The sequence below is a fragment of the Apteryx rowi genome, unplaced genomic scaffold (assembly GCF_003343035.1).
Source record: "Apteryx rowi isolate R43461 unplaced genomic scaffold, aptRow1 scaffold_555, whole genome shotgun sequence".
Classification (NCBI taxonomy): Eukaryota; Metazoa; Chordata; class Aves; order Apterygiformes; family Apterygidae; genus Apteryx; species Apteryx rowi.
Window position 1 is genome coordinate 273,700 of NW_020450822.1, and position 26,169 is coordinate 299,868.

The 26,169-nt window shown below is 41.3% G+C and overlaps 1 protein-coding gene across 7 annotated transcripts in view; it reads left to right on the plus strand.

The window, feature by feature from the left end:
* The first annotated feature begins 413 nt into the window (after positions 1-413).
* TTBK1 (tau tubulin kinase 1) overlaps positions 414-26,169 on the plus strand; it is a 125,869-nt gene continuing 100,113 nt past the window's right edge. Inside the window, exons 1-7 of one of the 7 annotated variants that reach the window (XM_026081588.1) lie at positions 5,286-5,349; positions 6,494-6,573; positions 7,192-7,331; positions 12,755-12,856; positions 17,324-17,395; positions 17,529-17,687; positions 24,511-24,658. In XM_026081588.1, coding sequence (XP_025937373.1) covers positions 17,345-17,395; positions 17,529-17,687; positions 24,511-24,658 — 358 coding nt within the window. In that variant the 5' untranslated portion in view covers positions 5,286-5,349; positions 6,494-6,573; positions 7,192-7,331; positions 12,755-12,856; positions 17,324-17,344. Of the gene's footprint in view, positions 431-828; positions 894-5,285; positions 5,350-6,493; positions 6,574-7,191; positions 7,332-12,754; positions 12,857-17,323; positions 17,396-17,528; positions 17,688-24,510; positions 24,659-26,169 lie in introns of those variants that run through there. The other 6 variants (XM_026081589.1, XM_026081590.1, XM_026081584.1 and 3 more) reach the window with 6 other exon arrangements.

The following is a 26,169-nucleotide window of genomic DNA, read 5'->3' on the forward strand; positions in this document are numbered from 1 at the left end:
CGCCCCGCTGCGACCCGGGCGGTGGGAGCGCCGTGAGGGGCCGGGCCCGCTGGTCAGGGTCCGCGGGAGACACTCGCCCGCCCCTCCGCCGTGGGCCCGGGCTGCCGTGGCGGGGCCTATCCCGCCCCCTCAGGCAGTGTCAGGGTGGACCCGCGTGGGGGGCAGCCCAGCGGCCCCCCTCGCCTCGACGGGGTGATGCTGAGGAGCGCAGGAGCCTGTGGGGCGGTGGCCGGGGTGGTGGCAGTGCAGGGGGTGCGTGGCAGACCTCGGGGACAGTGTCGCCCATCCATCCACCCAGCATCAGCAGGCCGTGGCGTCACGTGGGGGCACGGCCTCGAAGTTTATGGGCGAAGCAGCCAGCGCGCAGAGGGCATTAGCAAGGCTTTGTGCCAGTTGGCAGGGCCACGACCTGCCGGGAAGTGTTAGGCAGGTAAATGTACAGAATATGTCACTTTTTGCAGCAAGGCCGGGCCCTATGTGAGGTAATGAGCATTCTTTGGTGTATCCATAGGTGCCTCCTTTATGTTTAGTTGAATGCTAGGAAAATAGACCGTTTTGTAGGAGCTTTTGGGGAGGGAGTTTTTTTCATTGTGTTATCTTGGGATGACTTTCTGACGCTTGGGTTTGGGGCTGGATACTGAGAGTGTCTCTTCATTAGCATTCTTAGGATAGGAGTTGTTACTGCTTCAAGCGTAACAGTGTTTTCTGCAGATTTTTAGGCTGAAGTCTCATGCCATTGTACCTTAATTGTTTATACTGCCCAAATTTATGTTGGCGGATGTGACTCCAGTCATTATGCTTTCCCTACATACAGGGAGAGAAGGTATCCAATAATCTGGGTCTAACTCGCTGAGAACTGTCAAGATGAACACCATGACCTTGAAGTGGATCTGGTATTTAACAAGGAGCCAGAATGCTACATGATGCACTGGAGTGTCAGGGTCACACATCAGTGTCGCTGATTCAATCGGCTGCTGAGCTCAAGACCCCCAGTGCTTTGGGGGGTGATTTGTGTACTTGTTTGTTGGTGTGGTGTTTTTGAGCAGTCTAGACCAGCAGTATAATAAATTGTTTGCTCTATATTTTTGAATTTCTTTAGGCTTCCAAGGAGAAAGTACAGGTAATTTGATTGACAGAAGAAAAGGTTTCTTAATTTTACTGTAGCACATGAGGGTTTTTTATATTTTTTGTATTGTCACTGAAAATGCTACCTCTTAGCAAAAAACTTCCTTAGTGAATCACAACGGAGATTTTGAGTATGAGATAACTTTTATCTTTTTCTTTGTATGACTGAAATTTAATCTCGTGTTGCATGTGAGATGAGGTATGCTACTTGCTGCCTCCGCATTAATGCTTAGGGGTACTGTGCCCATATAGATGCTTTGACTAAAGAGCAGTGTGCATCAGTACTGTTTCAGTAGTCATTACCACATTTCAGTCTATTAGCTTCTTTTGAAACTATTCATCAGTATTATAGGGGATTTTTTTTTAGGACTCTTGTGTGCCTATGGTCATCCAGCTCGTAACAAGTATTCTCATGCTGATGCATCTGAGATGCGAGATCAGAAACTTTTGAGATGTGATGTTTGTTGGCTTGTGTCATGTTCACCCATGTTACTTTTGTGTTCTATATGCTTTATGATAGATCGTCTTCATTCAGGAAAGGGCAGAGATCATCTTCTCTGTCTGAAGAAAAAAATCCTGGGGAATTATCATCCCCTTGTAGGTCAGTTTTTATCAGGATCAGTCTCAGGCATACCTGCCTCATCTGTTTTCTTGGAATAGTTAGCATGAGGAAAGTCAGATCCCTATCAATGTTCTTGGGCCTCCAAAATAAAGTGTGTTTGGTGTAGGAAATCTATTACAACAGGTCCCAGGACTACGTCAGTGAAGTGTCCCCTTCCCCTCCCCTACCATGTATTTATTCCCCTGCCCTGTAACCCCAGCCTATTTTTGGTGCTGGATGAAAGTGCAGTGGTGTAGCCAAGTGTATCTCCACACTGCAAAAGGCAGCCTGAATCTCTCCTCTGAAGCAGGCTGTTGGTAGTCAATGTTTTCCAGAGCAGGAGTGATCAAACATATTCAGGAAGACCTGTACCCCTCTTTCTTATTTATCTTTAGCTTTGGAATCCCTTTATGCTGTTTCTTGCCTTCTCCTACAGAAAGAGTGCCACATCACTTTATAGCCCACTAGGTAGCCCACTGCTTTCTCATGGGTCTTGCTATGGGCTCTCCTTTCCAGTTGTCCTGTCAGTTTTCCACCTTGGTCTTATGTATCTATGTGTGAGGTCCAGATAAATTCTGCAGGTCCTTGGGAAGGACCTAGGTAAGGTTTATCTGCCAGAGCTCCACGTTGACCTTCCAGTCACATTGGTGCACTTTAAAAGCAGTCAACAGAGCAGAAGACAGAAATAGGCCCTCGTAGGGGAATATGTTTTTACAGAATCTACATGGGCTTTGTAAACTGTTCCCTCATTTTTTAGGGTTTATTGGGTTTGTTGGCATCTCCTCCTCTGAATGTTGCAAGGCATAGCCCAAGATTTGCTGGAGTGATTGCAGAAGCATCAGCTATTGAGCTGTCCATTGTACAAAAGGAAGTTGAAGCTCAGCTGGTTTACTGAAGAAAATACAAAATAGGTACAACTAGTGCTTCCCTTCCCTCCTCCCTCAAAAAAACAAAGAGTAGTTATTTCCCCTGAAATCTACTGAAACCTCCTGAAATGTCTTTTTGAGACACGGTCCAATTGGAATAAATGTTAAGATTGCTTAGGGAGGGAGAACTGAGAAAGGCCAGCTATGAGGCTTTCCTCCCTAGAGCAGAGGAAAAATATGAGACTCTATTGTATATTTATTGAAGCCTTAGGAAAGAAAGGTGGGAGGTGAAGGAGATTGATGTGATTTGTACGTTATGCCCTTGATCCCTAATTGAGACCTCCTTGACTGTAAGAGTCTCACCAGATGCAAGCTGGGCAATGGCAGTCCTCATCCAGGTCATGCAAGACCAACTCTTGATGTCCTCCACAACAGCAGCTGCAAATAGCCTATGTATCACACTGCTGAGACCCATGACTGTTATCCCAGAAAATGTGGCAAATCATCTAACATTAACAGTCCAATCTGGAACTCAATGTATATCAAATTTTGTTTGACAGATGAACTATTCAGCTTCTTGGAGAACAGCAGATCAGTCAGTATATTGGGCTTAATGGAAAAAAAGTCACCAGAGCAGCTTTTTTTCGTCAGACTCGCAATTCCTTTTTGCCTTACCCAATTCCATACTGTTTTCCATTAAGTCTTCTTCACTACTCAAGAACTGTTTACACGGGAAATGGTCTTTTTTTGTAGTTGAGAAGGGAGATGTTGACAGTCTGATGGACTGTAGGTGTGATCAGGTAAGATGTGCTTGGAAACCCTTTCCTTTTTGTGTCAAGCCTTGTCTGTAGTTTGCTGAATGGTATGAAAGGAACAAACTGCAGATCATGGGCTGACACATGACACTCCAGCCGTATGGATACAACAGTGAGCAGAGATAACACTTGTGGTTGCAGAATTTTCCTTGCAGAGAAATTGGGCAGCCCAGCCATAAAAAGGGGATCCATTTCAGCCATGAGAGGTGGAAGTATGGCAGGGCAGATTCCTTACCATCCGTGGGATAGGAGATGTTACAAGGCTCACCATCAGTCCAGAGGCTATACGTATATGAGCCTTTGGTAGCTTGACGATCAGATATAAAAAGATAGTTAGCAAAACAGATAAGTTGATCTCTAGTGAAAAGAGCTCGATTATAGGGCTGTAAACCTGACTGGTCAGGCCAAAAGCCCATATTGCTCCAGGCCTTTCTCTAACAGTGACCAAGCAATGATGCTTAAGGAAAGATTAAGAGGACGTACACAGTATAATTTCCTTAGTTATACCCTTCTTGTTTTCATAGTCTGCAGTTTTCCAGACTTTTTTTTTTTTGTTAGCCTGAATAACTTTGTATATGTACACAAGGTTTGTCATTCCATTGGCAATAGCACTCTGTTGTGAAACTTAACTATATGTTCCTATTTGTCTTCCCCTGTTTTAACTTGTCATTTGTCTGAGAGAAACTTTGGTTTTATCCTGTGACATATTAATTTTTAAGGGCCTTTGGTCTGCTACCACACCAGAAGGTTTTGGCTATCTAGATATACTGTTTATTAGTGGGATGACCCTTATCTGCATGCTTGTTGAATCTTCCTAAAAACACCCAGTCCTTCCTAATAGGTCTATGAAGTATGACTTCTCCCATCTGTCTGCCAGTTTTATTTTTAATTTTCATTTCTCTGAACATGTCTGGTGCAGAAGTAAGACTTTCTTATTTTCCAGTTCATCCGCTGAGCTCTTTAAAATAAACAACAAAGAAAAAATCCTTTGCATCTTCCCTTATCTTTTCTCTGTGCAGTCTTTCTATTCCTTGTTCATCTGCAATCCAGTAGACTCTCTGACTGGTCTCTGATCTGGTATGTGTGAAAAAACATGTAGTTTTTATATCTTTAGTGATTTGCTCCATCTCTTTATTTTTTCTTGATGTTTTTATATGTAAGTTGGAAGAACTTGTGCTGTTTTCTGTTTTCTTCTTTTGCATGCATCTTCTATTTTAAAGACTTTTGTTTGTACAAGAACTCAATTAGAATTAAAATCAAACGATTTAAAAGGACCGAGGAGAAGTTGATCTGGCTAAAGACAGGTCTTTTTGATAGGTGGTATACTTCTGCTCTGACTGCAGTAGAGTGTCTAAGCAATAGCTTTGCCCCCTGCAAGCAGTTTATTCTCTTGACTGCTCTTTCTAATGTCCTTTATATAGTACTTAACCATCAATGCTGTAGCAGATTTTTCTTGTCCCCAAAAAGATTCTGAGTTTGAGGATATCATTGTTAATATTACAGAATGCTTCTCAGTAATATTTTGAACCAGGTCCCATGCACTCCTAAAGAAGAAGTCAGGTATTGCTTTTTCTCTCAAAAATTTATGACTAGCTGCTTCTAGTTACTGTTTAAAATTTCGTCTTGGTTGCATGTCCTGATCTCCATGAGAAAATTGAAGTTACTCACTGTTATGCATTTCGTAACCTCACAACCTCTCTGTTCTCCCTCAATAAATCACAGCTGCTGTACTATTCTGGTCAGATGGTCGATGGTGTAGCTCTACTACTACAGTTTTCCACTTAGGCTTGATACAATTCATTTATCTATCTCATTTGAGTCTTTTTTTTTTTTTTTTCTTCAGTAAGTAGTGCTGTTCCTCCTCTTGTTTGAGCTGGTCTTTTTCTATGTACCTTGCATCCTGGAAGGCCGGAGAATGCAATCCTTTTATCAAGTTCCTGAGGTACCTATTGCTTAAATATTCCTACTTGGATCTGTGTTTTCTAGTTCACCCATCTTACTTCTGAGGCCTGTTTCTGTACAAACATGCAGACATGTCTGCATTTGTTCATTTTTGGGGGTCCCATTTAAATACTGCATACCACTGAAAGTGCTCTTGGCTTTTTTTTTTTTCCTTCTAATATTCCTTCCTATTTTTTTCCTATCCTGCATCAGAAATTACAGAATTTGGGATTTTGTCCAGGTTATCATTCTTGGCCTTTATATCACTGGAAACCATATGGAGCTTGCTTGCCAGCCGCTCCCTGGTGCAATATAAAAATGGCTGTACTGGATTAGACCACAGAGCGCGTTATCCTGTCTATGACTGTGACCACTGTTGGATGCCTGGGAGGAGCATGAGTTTAGAGTCATTGGGATGGTGCCATTTCCAGGAGTCCTTTCTCAGCTCCCAGTCATTTTCAGTTCAGTGACTTGGTGCCGGAGATTTTTGCCTTTGTATTCAGTTGTCCTCCATTGGTTGTGGGAGGGGGGTTTGTTGGTTGGTTGTTTTTCTCCTATGTATTTGTCTAGTTGCTTTCTGACCCAGTGTAAACATTAATCTTCACAGTGTTGAATAGCAGGGCACTGCACAGCTGTACTATGCTTTGCATTTGTTTCAAACTTGCCACCCACTAGAGTTGCCTGGTGCCATTTGTTTGATACATTGGAAGAAGCAATGAACAGTCATTTCTTGTTCATCTTCTCCATGCTGAACTTATTTGAGGGGGGGAAATGTTTGAGGTCTATACAACCAGTTCTTCTTCTTGAGAATCTGTTTTCCAATATCCTCTATGCCACTTTCATACCTGACTAGCAGGTCTCCATGCTGTCCTCTCACCTCACAAACTCAGCTTTCTAAATGTCTGTTTAGTGAGCCATCACTGCAGCCTTCCTCTTCCTCCCTTTTCCCAAGTGGGAGTTCTTGATGCTAGAGCATGGCTTACCATCATCTGATGAGAAGGTTTCACCAACAGGACCATTGCTAGTCAGCTTAAAGCCCTGTTGCCACATGATGTTTTCCCCGCCTTGGCATCACTGATAGTCTGCAGGTAGGAATATAACTGAAGTTCCTCTTCCTCCCTCCCCAACACCCTGAATTGTTGCAGCTCATCCATCCCTAACCTGAAAAAGCAATACTTTGTTTCTGAGGACTGAGGTGCATGTGTGCATGAACATCTGTTCAGAGGTACGTAGCTGTACATGCAGCATTTGAAGTAGACTGTAACTGTCTCACCTTTCTGCTGGACTGCTGCCTGCTTTCCAGCTCCACTGTAGGCCTTTTTAGAGGTAATGGGGACTGGAAGGGAAAAATAAGGGGTAGTTAATTCTGTTCTTTCCCTCTTCTCTTAGCATAACTTTTTTTTGTGGTTCACTTCTGGAGTTAGGGACTCGGAACTCCACAGTCTTGTTGACCTATAGGCAAACTATCCTTTAAATTCCTGGCGCTTGCTTTGCTCACTCAAACAAGGGAGTTGTATAGCTGTATAGTTTTTACCTTCGTGTAGGTGTTAGGCCAATGTTCCTTTTAATTGGATGCTTCATTAAATTGCATGTTTTGCTTCCCTCATTTTATGAAGGAGAGAGAGTTAGCTTGTCACTGTGCAAAATACTTCATTCAGAAAATAGGAGGCATCTTTGGGACAACATTGTGTTATGAGATTTAGAACTCTGTGTTTTAATTACATGTCTTTAGTTGTTTAAATAGAATCTAGATGCTTTAGATTCTAAAATTTACTAGTTTAGGGTTTATGAAATAAGTTTTCAAAACTAACTGGTTCCTTTAAATTTTGCTTTCCTTGAAAAGAAAAGTTGGCTTCAGACAGAGTTACTCCACTGCTTTGAAACAGAAGTGGCTGCATCCTGTGATCTCGTGGAAGGCTGAGGGCTTCCTGCTATCAAGAGAGACGTGGCGTGCAGCTTGACAGAAGCTGAAATGGATCTGAGGTACTGCTCCTTCATTGTGCTGGCACTTGTGTTTAACTGAGTCTACAATGGATCAGTTAAAGGAGCTTTAAGCCAAGGAGATAACCATAATGATAAGGAAGAGGAATAGACTTTCTGCTGGGACAGGTCATTGAACTTTCTCATGGCGGGGTCCTGGGTGCAAGAGCTCACAGGTGGCAGGGGAGAGGGGAGCTGTTTCTCTTCATTGCAGGTAGTTTTTAGATTGGCTAACCAGGAACCTGAAGCTGTGGATCCAGGATCAATGTATGTTTGTAGACCTCGTGGAGGAGGGACTGTAGGTAATGTGGTGTACTACTGTGCCACTGGTTCTCAATGGTTATTCATTAGTATCTAAGAACTAACCTCCCCCCATCAAAAAAGTAGGATTTATAGCAGCTAAAGCATATCTTTTGAAAGGTGTCTGGCCTTGATCTGAAAAGAACAAGAGATCTAGAAAGTACCATCTCCCTTGTTCTAGGTGCTTTCCATAAGGAAAAGAAAACTGCCAGGAAAAACAAATTGGAGTTGTCTAGCTTCAACTTCCAGCAGAAAATGAGCCAGACAGGGGGAGCCCTTTAGTTTCTTAATTTTTCTCCATAGGGAGATACTTCTACACTAAATTAATTTGCCTCTTATTTGCCTTTTGGATGAGATACATACACTTTAAAGAGTTTAGTTTTTTAAGTGGCTAGAAAGTCATTTTTCAGCCTTTCAGTGACCGTTAGATGTGGATGCTGGCATTATACAGTATTCCACTCTCTGTCTCACCAGTGGTAGACAAGGGACAAGGACACAATTGCCTTGCTTTTCTCTGCTTGTATCTGTAGCAATGCTGTGCCTGTAGGCATGACCTATATGCCTTGTTCCTAGATGTCTTAGCTTGAGTTTTGAGAGGCATTTTGTGTAAGATGCACTTTTTGGTTTTGCTTGACTCTTGTTTTTTCTTGACTCTTTGCTTCCTGTATCTAGAGAGACCCAGGATAGTGTACTTGTATTGGGCAAAGTTGAGGCTTAAGGGGCTTTGTCTTTTGAGCTAGCAGGAAAAAAGGGGTAAAAGGTGCAAATTCAAAGTGCAGGTAGTCAAGTGTTTTCTCATTCTTACAATAGCTAGTACAAGGGAAATGACAGGAGGCATTTGGGTTCTAAGCCTCAGGGGTATCCGACTGCTTTGGTCTTTGCAGCCTATTTGCAAGTTGTCTGCCAACTCAGGAGCTGATATTTTTAGTGCAGTTGCTGTTTTTTGCCAAACATTTTTTTTTTTTTTTTGCTATTGCTATCTGTCTTTCTCATTGTGATTAAATGATTTCTCTTCCTTCCTCACCCTGACCAGCCTCAGCTGGATTTGAAGTAGCAGTTGTTCTGTCTGTGGAGTATCATTAAAAATGCTCTCTGGTAGCCAGCTTACCCTGGCATGTTGAACTTAGAATGCATAATTACCCTTTTTAGGTAGAGATCAGTTTGAAAAATGGTTAGCACTTGCCCACTCAGGTACCTAATGTAGTTTTCCATAAGTTTAATATAGTTATGAACAGAATTGAAACCTTATGTCTTATTTTCATGTAAAAAAATCTCATTTTAGATAGCAATAGCATCTGATTTATGCTGCTTTTTAACAGAAACAAATTCTGACCATCTGTGTTCTGTAATAGGAAATTCTCAGTATCCAGTTACCTAGTACAGCTCTGGCAAATTAAAGATCACAATAGATGTATATATTATAACGAGTTGTCTGAAAAACACATTTTGGAGTGGTTTTTGCTAAGAATAATATTCAAGGGACTTTTCTGTCAAGAACAGTGATCCAGTGTAATATTTTGAAAGATTTAATGGCAGAATTAGAAGATACATATTCATACAACTGTTAAACTCAGCAGATAGAAAAAACCTATTATCATAGATTACAGATAGGAAATAATTATTTGCATGGGCTAGGAAAATGCAAGCAGGTACTGACAGTTGTGGACTAGATGCCATCATTGACACATGTGGAAATGGCTTATTTAGAGGCAATCAAGACAAGTTTGTAAAGCTCTTCCATAATCTTGTAGTGGCAAGACCACCATTTCTCCTTTGGAAACTAACTTACAAAGCAGTGCAGAAAGAACAAAACAGACCTTGCTTGCATATAAAAGAGTTTTCATATATATTTTTTTAAGATGTTCAGGCATAGAGAGAAACAGACATGGGCAACAGCCATTACCTGTCTGGATGTTATTGTTTTTTGTTAATATTATCTTTCACTCAACTACAAAGGAAACAAATTCCTATAGAATTGTAGACCCTTCAAATAAACATGGAATTTGAGCTTCCAATCTTAAAATAAGTTTTACACCTCTGGGGACTTGAGTTTTGTCTTTGAGGAAAAAGCTCTGAGAACCATTGGATGTGGTTGAGAATGTACGGGGATTTCTGAAGGATAGAAGAAAAAGTGGGTCAGCTATGAGGACATCACCTTGGGGCAAGTCAGCAGCCGTCAGCAAACCAAAAAATTGTAAGACTGCAGATCAGAGAAAGTAACTGTAAATTTGCCAAAAACAGGGGGCATAGGAAAGCTGAGTGTTCTCCACTGAGCATGCTTCAAGTATGTAAGAGAGTTTCTCAGAAAAACAGGAAAAATAGCTATAGAAGTGCTGGTGAGAGATGATTTTTAAGTGACTAAGAGCTGGCATGATAAAACATTTCTGTCAGTCCCAGGAAATCTCTTCTGAGTAATTATAAACAGAATCTCTACTGTGATCAGCAGTAGGCTTGAAAACTAGAAGAATTTTAATGTCCCTTTTAGTCTTATTTAGTTTGATATGACATGTCAGTGCAGCAAGTGGCAGTTGCCGCTTATCCTAATTTTTATTAAATTTCAGAAAGCTCTTGGCAGCAAAGTCTTTGTAGCAGATCTATAAATATGTGGATTTCCCTGCAAAATAGTCCATCTCCGAGAATTTTAATCGAAATATCAAATACAATGTCATCTCTGAGCAGGAACTTGCTGTTGTGTTCCTATCCTCTGGATAGCTTTTTGATGAGTTTATTTAATCTTTTGTAATTACGATGACATGCCTCTATGATATAATGACTTTAATGGATGAGACAAGCACTATTTTCCCTGGTATGGATGTTTAAAATGATTAGCCTCAAGTTGTGAGCATTTTAATAACCCCCACATAGGTTACATACAAGAACATGAAGTAACAGATGTTATCAGCTTACCAAATGGCTATTTGAGTAGGTTATTCAAGGTAAAATACTGTTCTCCAAGAATAAGGTCTCAAGATAGGTACTGTTGTCCATGGCTGTAAAGAGAAGAGGGAGTCAGAGTGGCCACCTTTGAAGGAAGATGAATAACAGGCTCCCCACAAAAGCCCTCTCCAGGCGGAAGGGAGGGGAGTTGCCTTAAAGGGACCCTTTGGATTATACTGAGGATCAATTAAACAAACTGGTCCAGGATCAGATTTGCTGGTGAAAACATGCCTCTGTGAGATGTTCCTGAAGGTGTCAGAAGCACTTTGGGATCAGTATTTGATTTGACATCATAAGTATAACCCCTACTTAGTTCTTGCTTTTATTCAGACATATTTGTTTCAGCTACCAGCTGACTGCTCAAGCTTTGCAAAAAGGGATCTATACTGAATTTGCAGGTAGATATACTTAAATTGCAGGCAAATGTTTATTGTAAGCAGACCACAATGTTTCTCTCTTATACTGGTAGAAGTTATGTATGTTGCGTTATGAGAGGGATTTCTTGGAGTTGGATTTTAATTTCCTCCTTGGATCAAAAATTGGAGCAACTCTGTCAGGAAGACTGGAAGGTAATAGACTTTCCTCTCAAATTCTGCTCCTCCCTTTTTTCCTAGCTTTACTGCTGAGACTGATAGTAGAGGCTTAGGTTCAGATAAACTGCAGGCATTCTTACCTGTTGTGCATGCCTAATGATTTGTTGTCATAAAGTAACTGTGTTGATTCTCCCTGCAGATAGGTGGTTTTGACACAGAAATCACTCACTGCTTTGTAATGTTTGCTAATACAGTCTCTGGCAATATGAAATTATGGTTTGGGATTTTTTTGTTTTTGTTTTGCTGAAGTCATACACCGATACTTCCAAGTCATTGTGGAGGCCGAGCTAAGTCCAGTTGGCTGTGCAACCGGGTTGCATAGTAGTGCTGTCAAGGAGCTTCTGCTATCATATCTAGTATATTTTTGTATGCTCTGTTTAGTGCAGCCTGGTGGTAGCAGAGAATCTGGACTTGTCTCTCTTGATTGCAGCACTTTTTTTTTTTTTTTTTTTTTTTTTTTTTTTNTTGCAGTCGCAGACACATCAGTCGTTAATGGTAATGAAATAGAGACCTTTTAAGGGTGAAAAATAGTCCTAGTATCGTGCAACTTCACCTTCAGGTTTTTTGTTTTTTCCAGAAATGAGGTGCTGTAAAAGACAATCCAGAATTTTTAAGGTTGATGTGCTTGCATGTCTATGAGAAGAATATGTCATAGAAAAGGAGACTTTAAGCCACACTTGCTAGGATTTGAGCCTGCTATCTAAGCAGGATTTGCTACAGCAGAAGCAGGCAATGAAGGAAGATATGTGTCTACAAGGAACAACTGAATACCTTTCAAGCTCCTGATGTCAGACCTACCCTAACAGTGTATGACTTACTGTTTTTAATTGCTGTTTCAAGTTCAGCAGGAGGTATGATGCATTCCAGGGCTGAAGCATGGTTAGCCCAGTGCACTGTATTTCTTAACCAACTTGTTTCCTATACTGTCATAGGCATATCTACCATATTAATAGAATGCTGGTGCATGGTACAACTTATTTATACAAAGACTTTTTTTTTTTTTTAATGTGAAGGGTTTAATTTTTATAATTGGAACTGTTCCTTGGAAGCAGGTGAGATTTGTAAAACCATGAGGGACACTGAGTACCTGCAGTTAATGCTGGCATTGACTGAGCCCCACTTCTGCTGCTCAGTTGCCCTTGGAAGCCCCACTGTTTTTTCTCTCTTAAGCACTCCCAGTCCTACTTGCTATGTTATCCTCTTATTCCCTACTCCATGAGTTTCATTTCAGCTTAATGCTAGTAAACTTGCTTCTATGTGGGCTGTTTCAAACTGACATTCATGGTGCCAGGTCATGCTTAAATTCTATTTACAACTTTTTTTTGTTCCTCCCATTCAAGTATCAGAAAGGGAGATTTAACCGATTTCTAGACTGCAGCTTGCTGGGGTTACTTCCTATATTTTTGCAGATATCCAGTTTTGTCTCACCTGATGAAAAGCTGTAGTTTGCATCAGCTTTCTAAAAACACTGTTGGGATCTGCTATTAAGGTGCATCCTGTGTTCATGGTGGGGGTGACATTTTGATCAAGTCAAGAGTGTCCGGAGCTTCAGCAGTCTAAATGAACTTCACTTGTTCTAATTGTTCTAATTTGTAGGCTTCCAGAGGTGAGGATGTGCCCTGAAATAAAGTGGGATATTGCAGTTCTTCAGCAGTGAGATTAAGACACTTAAGAATATCCAGGACCTTTAGTAAGATGGTGAGAGACAGACCTCCACAGCTTTGTTCCGCTGTTTAACAACCACCTTGCGTCTGAGTTTTCAAATTGTTGTTTGCTTGGGTTTGGCTGCATTTTGAGCAATGCTACCACAGTATATTGGGATTGAAATACATCTAACATAGGGAGCATCTCATATATATATTAGAGATTTCCACAAGAAAGGTTCCAAATAAGTTTTATTTTAAGAATGCTAGGATCCTGTAAGATTGTGTAAACAGTTTTATTGGAAAAATATTTAAAATGCTGCTTACATGAGAGAGAACCTTATAACATAGGTAATTGGGTTGTAGCTATGTGACTTTTAATTGATTCTTTATTGCTTGATCTCTGACCTTCTTGGAGGGATCAGGGAGATGTATCAATTACTTCCAGAGAAGGGAATATAGAATTAGAAACACAAGTCTGGCCATATTGAGTCATATCACAGGCCCAGTCCCAAAATTGGCCAAGAGTGTATATGTAGGGTAGAGGATAAGGGAAAACATATAGCAATGACTCCTCAGAATGCTCTTACTACCTTCAGTGGTTTATTATTTGGAGGCTTTCTAAGCTAAAGATGAGATCTTTTTGTGTGAGAGTGCTTGATGAATGGATTTTTTTTTAAATGAATTTGTCAAGACTCTTTTTGAATCCATTTAAGCTTTTAGCATCTACAGCTCCTGCAGCAAGTTCTGCAGCTTAACAAGTTGTATGAATTCCCACTTACTTTTGTTTGCTCTGAGTTGGCCTCCTGATAAATACATGAACAAGGCAGAGATATTTGATATAAGAAAACTGTGCCAGATTAATAGGTTGCAAGATCAGGCCCTGCACTGAAATAATTTTCTTACAGACTTTTCTCCTAAGCTTATTTCTGTGCCTATCACAGTCATGCTTCTCTGCTGGATTTTCATGTTAGCTCAATAATTGCTGCTACATTGCATCAGATTTCTTGCAGGCTGCCTTAAAAACAAAGAGACCACTTAGCCCTGTGTTTTTGACTGGAGCTGTCTTGATGCCAAGTAGAAGGCATAACTAGCAGAGCAGTGTGTCAGAATGTTTAGTGTGGCATGTTAACCTGCTTCAGCATGTTTTTTTTAATTAAAGAAAAAAAAAAAAAGGCCAAGACCAGATTTATAAAACTTCTAAGATTCTCCAGTATGTGCTGGAAGAGATAGCCATATGCAAGAGCTGATTTCACACTTCCTCACGCTGAGATTGGCCAAGAGACAGGGTTTGGTCCTGTTGTTGTCGTCATTGTTGCTTTCTCACAGCTGCTTTCATCATGCTTCACATCTTTCTAGGAAGCTAATTTCAGAGGATCTTAGACTTGCTCAGCTCTTTGTGCTTCTTGGGAGAAGGGTGTAATCTTTTCCTGTCAGGCTGACTACTCCTATGGGAAATGTGGTGTCTGTAAGTTTTTGTCTTCTCAGTCACTGTCTTCAAGTTATGTACATTTATGTTGCACGGTCTGTGTCTCTTAAAGCTAGAAGTTATGGAGATATTTCAGAGTTCATAACATTTGGTCATCATTTGAATCAGGAAGAGCTTTACTGGAGATCAAGAGCACTATAATCCTTCCATCTCTCTTTCAGTCCTCCATTAGCACAGCTTAACATTTAATATGCAGAAATGATGCCTGCTCTGTGCTGTGTGTTGCAGAAGAGACCATAGTACCTCTCCTCTCCCCCACTGACCCACCTTCGTCACCTCACTTCTGTACCTGCACCAGCAAGCAAATTCAGCCCCTAGTAGGGGGCAAGCTGCAGGCTTAGATGCTAGTCAAACAGTCTTTAACCTATGTTTTAATGATTTAGGTGGAATTAAAATAATGCATAAATTAGAAGTATAATATAGATGTGTTTGTTTTTTGCACAAAAGTAGCTTTTGCCCCTTCTTTTGCTGTTTCTCAGTGACATTCCTGGAGATCTTGGTTAGCGTGTGTTACATCTTGCTGTGGGTGTAGACATGCATCAGTGTTACTCTGGTAAACCATTACTGGCCTGAGCAGTAATAGTACTGCCTCAGGAACTGATTTTTGGTATGTTATCACTGCTTTGTGCTGCTACTGTGATCTAAAACAGCTTGAAATTTGTCTCAGACTGTAATTAAATTGGCTTTTGGGTTGGCTCCATCACTCTGGCTATACCAAGCAGAGCATATCGGTAAACTGTTCTATAATTTCATATTACCAAATGGCTGCTATTCGCGGTAGTGCCCCGGGAGAATAATTTCCTTATCAGAATTTTAAATGTGAGAGATGACTCGTTTTTCCCACTGTAATTGAGATTTTGTTCTGTTTCAAAGCCAGTGAAACTTCCTCTGATGACTTCTTTAAATGACAAACATTCTGTCTTTGTGCAGAATAGATAAAGGAAAGTGAATTAGAGCACCTGAAAAAGCACTTCTGTGTTGCCCAGCTTTGGACACCAAGTTTCATGTTCTGTCCTTCCTCTAAAATTATTCCTTGGGATTACTTTTCCACCACTAATCACTACACTGAAATCTCATTATGTGGATGCATCACTAGTACATGCATCACGTCCAATACTCTTTAGATGTTTTGCTTCAAAGTGGAAATTAGAGCATAACTGACTTTTTCTGTGGAAAACCTCCCAAACTTCTCTCTTTCTTTGTTGTTCCTAAAACCCCACCTTCTGGATCTTCAGCTGCCTTTGTATCCCCTGCAAACCAGAGCCTGCACTGTGCTGTGATTGTCCTCACAGAGTAATGCTTAGCGAAGATTTGTAAGAGTAGGGAGGGCATCCTTGCCTCTGCTCCTGTAAGTGTTGGGGTCTTTCATATTCTCATAACGTTGAAGTTTTAGGACAGTCTGTGGTTAAATGACTTTTCTTCAAATAACAGAAAAAAAACCTAACAAGTAATTCTACGTAGTATGGGAATGCCATGATGTCGGACTTAGAAGTAGTTTTGTGCGGAGTGTCTCTCCTGTGCCGTCTGCTGTGATGTGCGGGGAGGGTGGCCGTACAGCATATGCAAGCTCACTGGTAGCTTAGGGCTGGTCAGATCAGCTCTTCTGCCACAGCAGAAAGGAGCCTGGGAATGGCACTGGTCTTGTTCTTTAGGAATAAGAAGCACGTATGTTGTGCTGCCAAACACAGCAAGTACTTTCTCATTAGAGACCTTTCCAGTTTGCTTATTGCCTTCAGTACCTGGAGACTGAAAGAATTGCTACCCCCTACAGATGCTGGACTCTTTCTATGAGAACCCAGAGCATTTTGAAGTGTCTTTTCTTCTGAAATGTCTTTAAGATTCAGTTTCTTCTTCTCTGTTATCATTTTGATTGTACTCTAGCAGAAGTTGAGGTGTGTGAACATTTCTGTGAAGTCCTCTTACAGCATTAGCCTGCTGTTGGGTTCTTCCAGGTAGTTATCCTCTGTTTTTAGAATGAGATCTTCTCTGAGATGTTAGTCTTGTTTTGTTTGATCGTCCTTTGTATGTCTTGCACTTTGTGACATATTTCTATCTACTGCTTCCTTGTGCACACTACATGCTGGCTGCTTTTTATCCTTCCTTTTCAGACCATTTATTATTAGGAAGTGGCCTCTTTTTTTTCCTCTCTATTCTATCTCATAATTTTCTGGTGATTTTTCTTTTTTGGCATGAAGAAGTGTGATGATTGAATGACTGGCTCTACTCTTTTTTTCTAATTTGGTCTGTACGTTTTTAACCTGATTTTAACTTTGCAGTCAGAGCACTGCAGTGACAATCATTTTTAGGAAGGAAAATATGGAATATTCTTGGGAAAGGACGACAGAACTGCCAAGAAAACTTAATAAAAGATTCATGCAGTCTGGACTATTTCCAAGGCCAAAAATTATCTTACAGGAAGAGAGAAAATGCCTGAGGAAGATCTTTTATTAGTCCTGTTTCAATTCATTTGCTTCCAGGGAAGTGGAGTTAATGTGTATCTGAAAATCACTTCTGTAGAAGGATTAAATTAAAATATTCAAACCCCAAATTAATTTCAGATTAGCCTATCTTGAACTCCCTGTAAAGACAAGGGATGAGATATAATACAAATACCATAGGAATGAGGTATCTTTCTGTATTTTAACATGGTAATTTTAGCAGTGTGTGTTACAAGAAGGACTAATCTGCATATGGCTGAAGCCCCTTCTAACCATCCCCATCTTCTTTGCTTGGCTGTTCATTACAGTGGTAGTGTCTGGCTCTCTGAAGGCCCTTCTACCCTATTCAGATGCTTTTAGGCTTATTGAATGCAGTACCTGGCAAACCTGTCTGATTTGTGTTGGATGTCGTCCAGTGAAAACCATAAAAACTGCCAATGCAGCAGCTGCTCTGTTAAAGCAAGACCTTTTTGGCTGGTGCAATTACAGCTCTTGCAGCATAATTTGGCGTTAGATTCTCTTTGGCTTGTTGGCTGTGAGGCCCAAGAGCACTGGACTCCTGCATGGTATAGCCAGTAATTTGTCACCCTTTCAGTTTTTGCTGCTGACTTGAAGCATGGTTGCGTCTGCCAAGCCTATGCATGGAGTGAGCTCAGGTGTGTGCAAGGTGAGTTTGCCTTCTTTCCTAAGAGACTGTTTCTGATTAAGTCATGAGCAAGACCTGTGGAGATGTAGCAAGCCCTTCTGCCATGATCTGCACTAATTTTGTCATTCCTTCCTCCCTCCCCATTTTTCCACAGATAAATGGCTCGTTTAAATTGGGAGCTACTAAAATACTCTCTGGCTGGCAAATGCAGTGCCTAGCAGCAGTCATCAAGGACGAACCAAACATGAGTGGAGGAGGGGAACAGGTCGACATCCTGCCGGCCAATTATGTGGTCAAAGATCGCTGGAAAGTGGTGAGTAGCTCTGGCTTTGTGCTTCCTTTGGTGCTCTAAACAGATCTTCTACTCCTGTAGTAGTACAGAAACATGTCTGTTTAACCCTGAGCTCCAGCAAGCAACAGTGGAGAGGTCTGGTTTAACGTGTCAGTCAGATACTGCAAGAAGATAGTCAATATTGCTTTAGTGTTTTTTAGACTGTTTGGTATTTTTAGAAGACTCAGCCAGCTGGGGATTTTTAGGTAGGATTGAACTGTTGCAACTGACTGAGTCATCTTTTGGTAAGAAACTTGGATTTAAAGCTACTGCTGCAAAGAATATTAGAGATGTGCCTGTAAATAAGTTACGTTAAAATGAGTTTAAAGCAAATGTTTAAGGTTGTAACATCAGCCACACCAAAAGTTAGAAATTCCATATTTAAGGTTGTTGATACAACTTCTGTGTAAATTTATCATGATACCTTTTTAAAATCATATCATTATATGTTAAGAGTTTTAGTTCTTTATGGGACAACTGCCTCATTCAGTGTGCAAGCTGGATGTGGTCCTTGAATTAGTAACCGTTTCATCCTCTATATATTCATGTGTGGCTGAAGGTCTCACTATCCATTTAAATTCACAGTATGAGTTTGCCATTTAAAATCATTTTTTGTGTTATTCATTGCTGTAGAATCTGTGTCAGAAATACTAATGATTTTTTTATTGATGCTTTTACCAGGTGATGTAAGAGAGAATGATCAAATTTCTTTTACAAATAGGGTCTCAAATTAGTTAGATATTTTATTTTATTTTTTGGATTTAATATTTATGACCAAAGCAGAACTCTACTAGACTGCATGTGTGTCTAGGCATGCTCAGCACTTCCATAGTTTGGACCTGGCCCTTTTGCCTCAGGCATCTAGCAGATGAGGGCATAAGATTAGTGACTGCTTGTGAGCAGCCAGGGTTCAAATGCTTGACTAGAATCATGTAGGAACACTGCGGCAGAGACATGGGGAGAATCTGATCCTCTAGACGTGTTTCATTGCCACCAGATTTGTTCAGAGGATGTGGTTCCTCTTATGTGTAAAGTTTCCTCTTTATTCATAAAGTGAGGTTCCCTAGGAGGGGAAGAAAGTGGCATTATACTATCACTTCAGTTAAAGACACTAGAATATAATGTATAATAGGATCACATTAAGTTTACAGTGTAAGTTCTGTATATGCTTTTCCAAGAGTTACTGTTTTCTGGGTTTTGGCTTTGCTTTAAAAAAAATGAAAAAAAAATTGTCTGTGCCATTTTGTCTTTCTTTAATTTGGATTACTAGCAGTGCCTGAATCATTAAACTCCCAGCACAGACCTCTCCTGATTGAACTGCCAGTGATTTGTAGTAGTAGCAGTAGGTCGTCTCTCTCTGCTGGCTAGCTACGGTACAGCTGCCCCATGAGTTTTGCAGTGGACTGTGAAGAGCAGAGGACTAAAGAGACTCAGAACTTTAAACACTTCAGTTCCAGGTTGTGGATAGGATTATTTTCAGTAGTCCACTTCAGACAACGTATCATCCTTTCCCTTGGCTTACCATGTGCCTTTATCTCTTTTATGTTCCTGGGCAGTCCACCTTTCTCTGTTCCTCCCCCATTGCTTGCCTCTCTTCATCATAGTATTTTGCTCCTGCTTTCTCCATAGCCTTCACTTTTCTGCCTGGCCTATCCTTTTTTTAATTATTATTATTTTTTCCTTCCAGCCTATTTATATTTAAGAATTCAAACTGCTCCTATTTCTCCATGCTTCCTGAGAGCAGATGGAGAATCTCTGTTTTCTCTGTGATTAGACAGCAAAGCTGAGACCCCCCAGAAGCTGTCTGGAGCAATTTCAGGGAAGTCTTGCTGCGCTCTTGCAGCTCTGGGCTGGACCATGTATACTTGTTTTGGGAGGATGATATATGCGCAGTTTAACTGACATAAAGGACTTGAAATATGCTTTGTGCTAATGGACTCCTAAAATCCTGCTTCCAGCTTTTAGCTGGTTCTCCCTGGGCACAAACTGAGATTTTTCTCACGCCTACAATTTGGTCATATTGGTGCATGTTCCTGACAAAGCTGAAGTTGGACGCATTCCTGCCAATGGTCACATTCAAGCCATTGCTTCAGATGCATGGGTGCAGATACTACCAGCCGCCATGGGGAAGAGCCAGGAGGGAGAGAGAGTGTTAGTCTTTATTAGTGTTAATTGCAGTAGTGCACATGCTTGTAACTGTGCGACTGTGCAACTTCTCATTCTTCCCCATCCCTCTGTATCCTAGTTAGATTTGGCCTGTACCTGTTCATACTTTTCATCAAGCTTGAAGTTTCTCCTCCATAGGCAGGAGTGCTTAAGCTTCTCTGTTAAATGATGGCAGTAATACTTTTAACGCAGTCTAAACAAAGTAACTTTGTTCTTGGAAACAGCAAAACTCTTAAAAGCCCTGAAAACCCCCAAAATATTCTCAGCTATGCTCATGGGGGAACACTTTAAACTGATTTTAATTTTCTTAAGGGCAGTCAAAGTGGTGATTCAGTGATTCAGATTCAAGTGATTGGATTGTCCTGCAATTCTGATTCTGGGGGCTGCTAGAAGCTCTACCCATTAACCCTCCCCCCCCTTCGGAAATACAGAAATGTGTAGCTATTTTGCTAGCAATAACCAACTTTAACTGGAAAAATAGCCTTTTATGTTTTCTAATGTTGGTTCACAGCAGTCTTCAATACTGCAGTGGGGTCATCAAATATTACCCACCTTGGAGGCCCTGAGAAATTACAAGGGCATAAATAGTTAGGAGAAATTCTGATTCCCAGCTGTGCTTGTAACATTTGGCCTTACGCTAGCTGAATTGTGTGTTGAGAGCCATCACTGCAAGGTCACTTCTGCACCCTGAAAAGCACCCACCCTTTGGGCAGGCTTTCTGTGCTGTGCTAGTACAGATGTTGATGTGGCCATGAACCAGTCAAAACTGGGAACTGAACAGGGTTAAAAGTAATCTGGCAGAAATATAAAAATACTTCTGTTGGCCAAAGGAAGTGTATAGTTAAGGAGTACTCCCCCTTTCATCTGTCACTTGCTCCTACAAGCGAGCACAGAATTGTGGTATCAGTATTAGCAGGGAATCTGTCCCTTTATCATAGACCTTTTTGAATCCAACTCGCAGCGTGCAAGTTGGACAGCCTGAGCTTTGCTGTGAGTTTGCTGTAGGTCCTGCTCAAGCAGGTGTGTGGTATACTTAGATGAAGCTGGGATTCAGTTGCCAGAAGGCTTTTTGCGTAATTTTTCCTCCCATTGTAACTATCTCTGGCTGGGCTGGGCATCCACCGGAACCTTGTAGTTCTTAGGCCTGGCATGCTTCCAACATAGAGCCAATTTCTAATTTTAGATCACTTTAATGTATTCCTTAGGCTCCTTTCCTCCTCTCCTTCCATATGCAGACTGACAGAGTTTTGACAAATGAAGATGTTAGTTATCTGCATTTAGCCTGGTGATAGTTCAATTTTCTATCGCTCCCTAAGTGTGTGAAGTCTGGCTGACTGACAGCAATGTGGGGGTTTTTTTTGTTTTGTTTTGTTTTGTTTTTTAGAATGGCATGGACTGGGAGTGTTATGCTTTTTATCAGAGCTGTCAGACCTGAAGGAATAGTCTTTTGAGCCTCATTCTTTACTTGCAAATGTTTTTGATGGTTTGACCAGATGAAATTTGGATGGTATTGGAATCATGCAACTTTTTGACAGTCCCCAGGGATGACTTCATACACATCTGCTCTGAATGATGTGGACTTCTTTGTTCGGGGGAAGGAACTAAGTCGAACATAAGTTGTACTTACTTTGAACTATGTATAGCTATTAATGGTGAATGGATGGCTCTCTTTATCTCTCCCAATCTCTCCGTATTGGGGATTCAGACTTGTTAACAAGACAGAGTTGGCAGCTCCTGCATTGCACTTGAATACAAGTGGTGACTTTTGCACACAGGTACTTAGTGTGTCAGGAGCAGATCCTCGTTCCTTTCAAATGACTTAAGTTCTTGAACTGAAGTTCTCATTACACTTGTCCCTGTCCTGTTTATTTTAGACCCCTTCCTAGAAGCCCCACAAAATCTTGTGGACTCTTTCTTCACCTTGTCTTGGTCGCAAAGAGCATTTGTGGTTCCAGGAGGAGACTTGGGACAAAGGAGGTACTTCGTCAGTCTTGGGGCCTGTTGCAGTCTCTCCTTACCCTGTGCAGAACTGCTCTGAGTGAACTTTGCCAGGTATTCAAGTAACTTGAGTTTGACTAGTTTACTTCTTCTTGATAGGCTTCTCAGTTCATGCCTGTTTTACATTAGTTGTTCCTTGAGCAGAGTGGACTCTGAGAGTCTGGTGTAAGTAGGTCCACTCTTCCTTAGCTTTTGTGAAGTTAGATGAGGCTTGCTAGCCATTTGTGGATGAACTAGCCCATTTAGTTGGGCTGCAGGAGTTGCAAACTTTATACAAGTGCTTCTATAGCCAATCACAGTATTTGCTCTTTGATATTGTCATCATTTGAAGCCTGTGGATGACAGCTTTTATTCTGCCTGCATTCACTCATAGGTCACTGTCTCTCCATTTGGTCCTTCACTCTGGATTCACAGCACATGTTCTCGTTCCAGACCTTGCTGCCAATCCTGGGACTGAACCGCTTATGCCTTGGTCCTAGAGAATTTTCTTGAGGAAAGTCTTATCTTTATATAATGTCCTTGGATGGCAAACTTTGTGTTTAGAGCACCTGTGTCTTATATATTTGCTGAGTAAAAGATTTAATCTGTACTGGAGGGTTATTTTGGTTGGGGTTTGGGGGGAAATTTGGTTTGGTTTTTTTGAACTGTCCCTGTGCGGAACAGTGCAATTTCCATTTTCCCGATGGAGCTGCATTTTGTCTTTTAGAGTAGCATTTCTTGCTTGGTGGCTCTAAGCTCTGGAATCTTGTGCTGCAAGAACCAAATTATTTCCAGGATATTTGGGCAAACTAGAGACTTCAAAGGGAGCTGGCTGTGTCCTGCATAACTGCCGATATATCTGGAGGGGCTTTTGATAGTGGCTTGCCTCATCAGGACATGGTTGTTGTTTCGCATTGGCATCTGGTAGTCCTGAAGGACAGTTCAGTTTGCAGAGTTCCCAGAGCCCCCTAGTCAGAGACTGCCACTCCAAGGAATCAAGTAGAGTGACTTTTTTAGTAACTGTTTGCTCCAAGGGACTGATGTGGCCATGTAGGAGAAAGCTGTAGGAGAAAGAAGAAGAGCTGCAATGAGTCGTATGGTGGTGTGGCCACTGGTGAGATGCTGAAAGGACTGAAAGCACACCTGAGATGCAGCTTAATTTTAATTGCGTACATGGGAGTGGATATAGATACCTGTGCTTGACTAGATGAAAACATCCACCTGACTCTATGGACTGTAATGGAAACCTGGACACCCGGCTTGCATAGAGACTCATGTATTTAAGTAGGATGAATCCTGATGGTGACATCGGTCTGTATCTCAGTCTTAGCAGGTTATGGACTGGTGGAAGGTGGGGAATGGGATGAGAAGAGAATAATTCCCTGAACAGTGAGGCATAACATGGGGTGGTGACTCATGATTACTACTTAGATGGTTTTCATTAGATTTTTCCCTTCTCTTTCTTGACCCTGCATTTAACAATTTCCTTATTCATTTTTTCTCTTGCGTGATATATGCCCATTTCTCCTTTGGGTCAAGTAAAAGGCTGTGCTGAGTTCGCCTTAGATAGCAAACGCCCACAGAGTACCCAAGCAATGAGAAAATGCCTGCATGGTAAGCTCCCGACCTCAGCCAGCGCCTTGAGTTGCAAGTTAACTAACTTCTTCTGTACTAAAGAAAAGGATATGGCTGCTGAGGACCTCTGGATGTCGCTGAAAGATGAAAAATTGTATCTGTCTATGTGTATATGTTTATATGTACATACGCTATCAAGTCTCAGCTGAAGGAGAATCGAGGAATCACCTTCCAGGAAAGGCAAAGGATCTCAGCTTGCTCTGAGTGGGTGACTACTCTAGAAACAGGCAGATGATCTCTCTAGTAGGTGCATATCAAATATGTTGAAACATAGATGTCTTTAGCTTTGAGTTTATGTCAGTTGCAACTGCTTCTATTTCCAAGTAGTGAGAACCTCCTATTCTGATACAGCCTTAATTTTGTTCAGAGACACAAAAAGCTTCATTTGGTGGGTTTTCTTTCTTTCTTTCTCTTTTATGAGAGAGAGAGAGAGAGAGTAGAGCTGTACTTGTGGCTTTTACACAAGTGTAGTTGACAGCTCCCTGAAATGTGACACAGAACTAGCCTCTCTAGCAAAACAAGTCAAGCATCTTACAAAATATCCACTTGAATATTTTACTCTGCATTTAATATCCCATGAATAAAATTTAAACTTCAGTGAACTTACTTTTTGCAGGCATTATTCCCAACTACCTTGGTTGTGTTCTATTGCAGAGATTGAAGGGTGGGGGGATGACAGTTTTTATGTCTTCTTTTTTACTATCTTCTTGAAAGGTCTTTTCTTGAATTTTGGCAGCAACTTCATTGGTGTGATAGGCATTGTCATTTGCTTTTACATTTATCACGTCGTCGCTTGTTGGGCTTGTTCTTTGTGGTACAGGAAAGAGTCTATACATAGTACTGTCAAGTGGACAGCTGCACTTTTGCCTAACTGTGCAGTGAAGGGATTCAGGCACAGCACAGAAAAGACTTGAGAGCTGAGTTTGTTCCTCCCTATGCAGCAAAGAAGCTAGTGCCTGACTCTGTGAGGACTAACTTGATGGCATCTGTCTTGTGTATTGTACCAATCCTCCTTGTACCATTCTAGCTGAAGAAGATTGGTGGCGGTGGCTTTGGGGAGATTTATGAGGCAATGGATCTGCTGACCCGTGAGAATGTGGCCTTGAAGGTGGAATCAGCTCAGCAGCCCAAGCAAGTTCTCAAGATGGAAGTGGCTGTCCTGAAAAAGCTGCAAGGTAAGGCATAAAGAAACTAATAACCAGAGCTCTTCTTTGTGGACTCTGAAATGATAAAGGTCACTGTGCATGTTAACAATTAGAATCCAAAGGTACAAATGTGTGCGTTGGGGGGGGGGGGGGCGGTTGGTATTGATGGGAGGTTGTTATGACCTCTTCAGCTGCCATCTACATGTGATGCTAATGTTAAATGATTCAGCTCAGAATGTTAATACATCCTACAAAGTGTCCTGCTCCCTCCTACTATGGGGAATATTTTTGTCTGCCAGGCTATAAGAACAACAACGAGACTTAAGCTGAAAGACTGAACAGACTAGTGATACTCATGAGATAATAAGGGATCGAGTAGGAGATGTCTGACTAAGAAATGAGGTTAGCTTATTGCCTCCCAAAGGACTAGGACAAGGGCTGTGACTAAAGCACTGTGAACATGAAGGAGTCTCCACATAAAATGGTTGAATAGTGAATGAAGACAAGTGGAAAAAGTGGATAACATGAAGGACAGGGGAACTGGCAATTAGCTCATTTCTCATGTACCTGACTATCTTGAGGTGTGAAGTGATTCTAGGTCTTTCAGGTTTGGGAGTGGTGATATTGAATTATGTTAATTTGAATTAAATAGCTATCCTTAATTTTACCTAAAACAGCTATGTATCGGTCTAGAAGTGAAAGTTGGCTGAGGTACCGTCAGTTTCTATAGATTCTGTTTTTCTCTGGCAAAGCTTTTAAGCAGAATTCAAGCTGCCTGGGAAGCAGCAAAACAGGGGCCTTCCTTTAATGCAGGTCCCCTCTCTGCTTCCACTGAAGAAACTACATTGAAGGGGAGTTGCCTTACACCAGGGTGCTGTTTTCTATTTGCTCAGATGAAACTATAAATAATGTTAAAGTTGAAGCTTTATGTGATGGTCTTTAAATTCACAGTCCTTCTCAGGAGTGAACCAGTGGAATAGGGTGAAAGGAGTCAGCCAGTATCTCAAAGGCTCTTGCAATGTTGGTGAGGTACAGCTGAACACCAAAGGATGCAAGGGAACAGTGTTTGTAGCAGTCCTTCCTGGTTGAAGCAGCAGTGATGGGACTTCTGCTAAAAAATTATGACTAAAGAGGATGGAAACAAGGAATTTCCTAATCTGCCGTTGAGGAACTGAGAACTGTGGTTTGCTGAAGTGTATTGTGCACCAATTTCCTTGTGAAAGCACGTCCAGCTCTGGGCAGGTGCAGTTTACATGTTCTAGTAGAATATGCTTTTGAAGGGATGTTCCCTTTTGCAGGATCCCACTGGAGCTGGGGAAACACCTCCTGAGGCAGTGGGTAGTATCCTTATCACCAGGGCTCATGCTTCAGAGATTGTGTTGCAGCCCCATATCCATGGCTCTACCTTGCCCTTGCATGACATCTCCAGAGGTGACTGAATTAAAGGGTGATATAGTTTCAGGTCTTGGGAAACTGGGTCTGCTCACTGTCTGTGACAGAATGATTCTAGGGAAAAGCCAGTAAATTATTTTCTAAGTTCA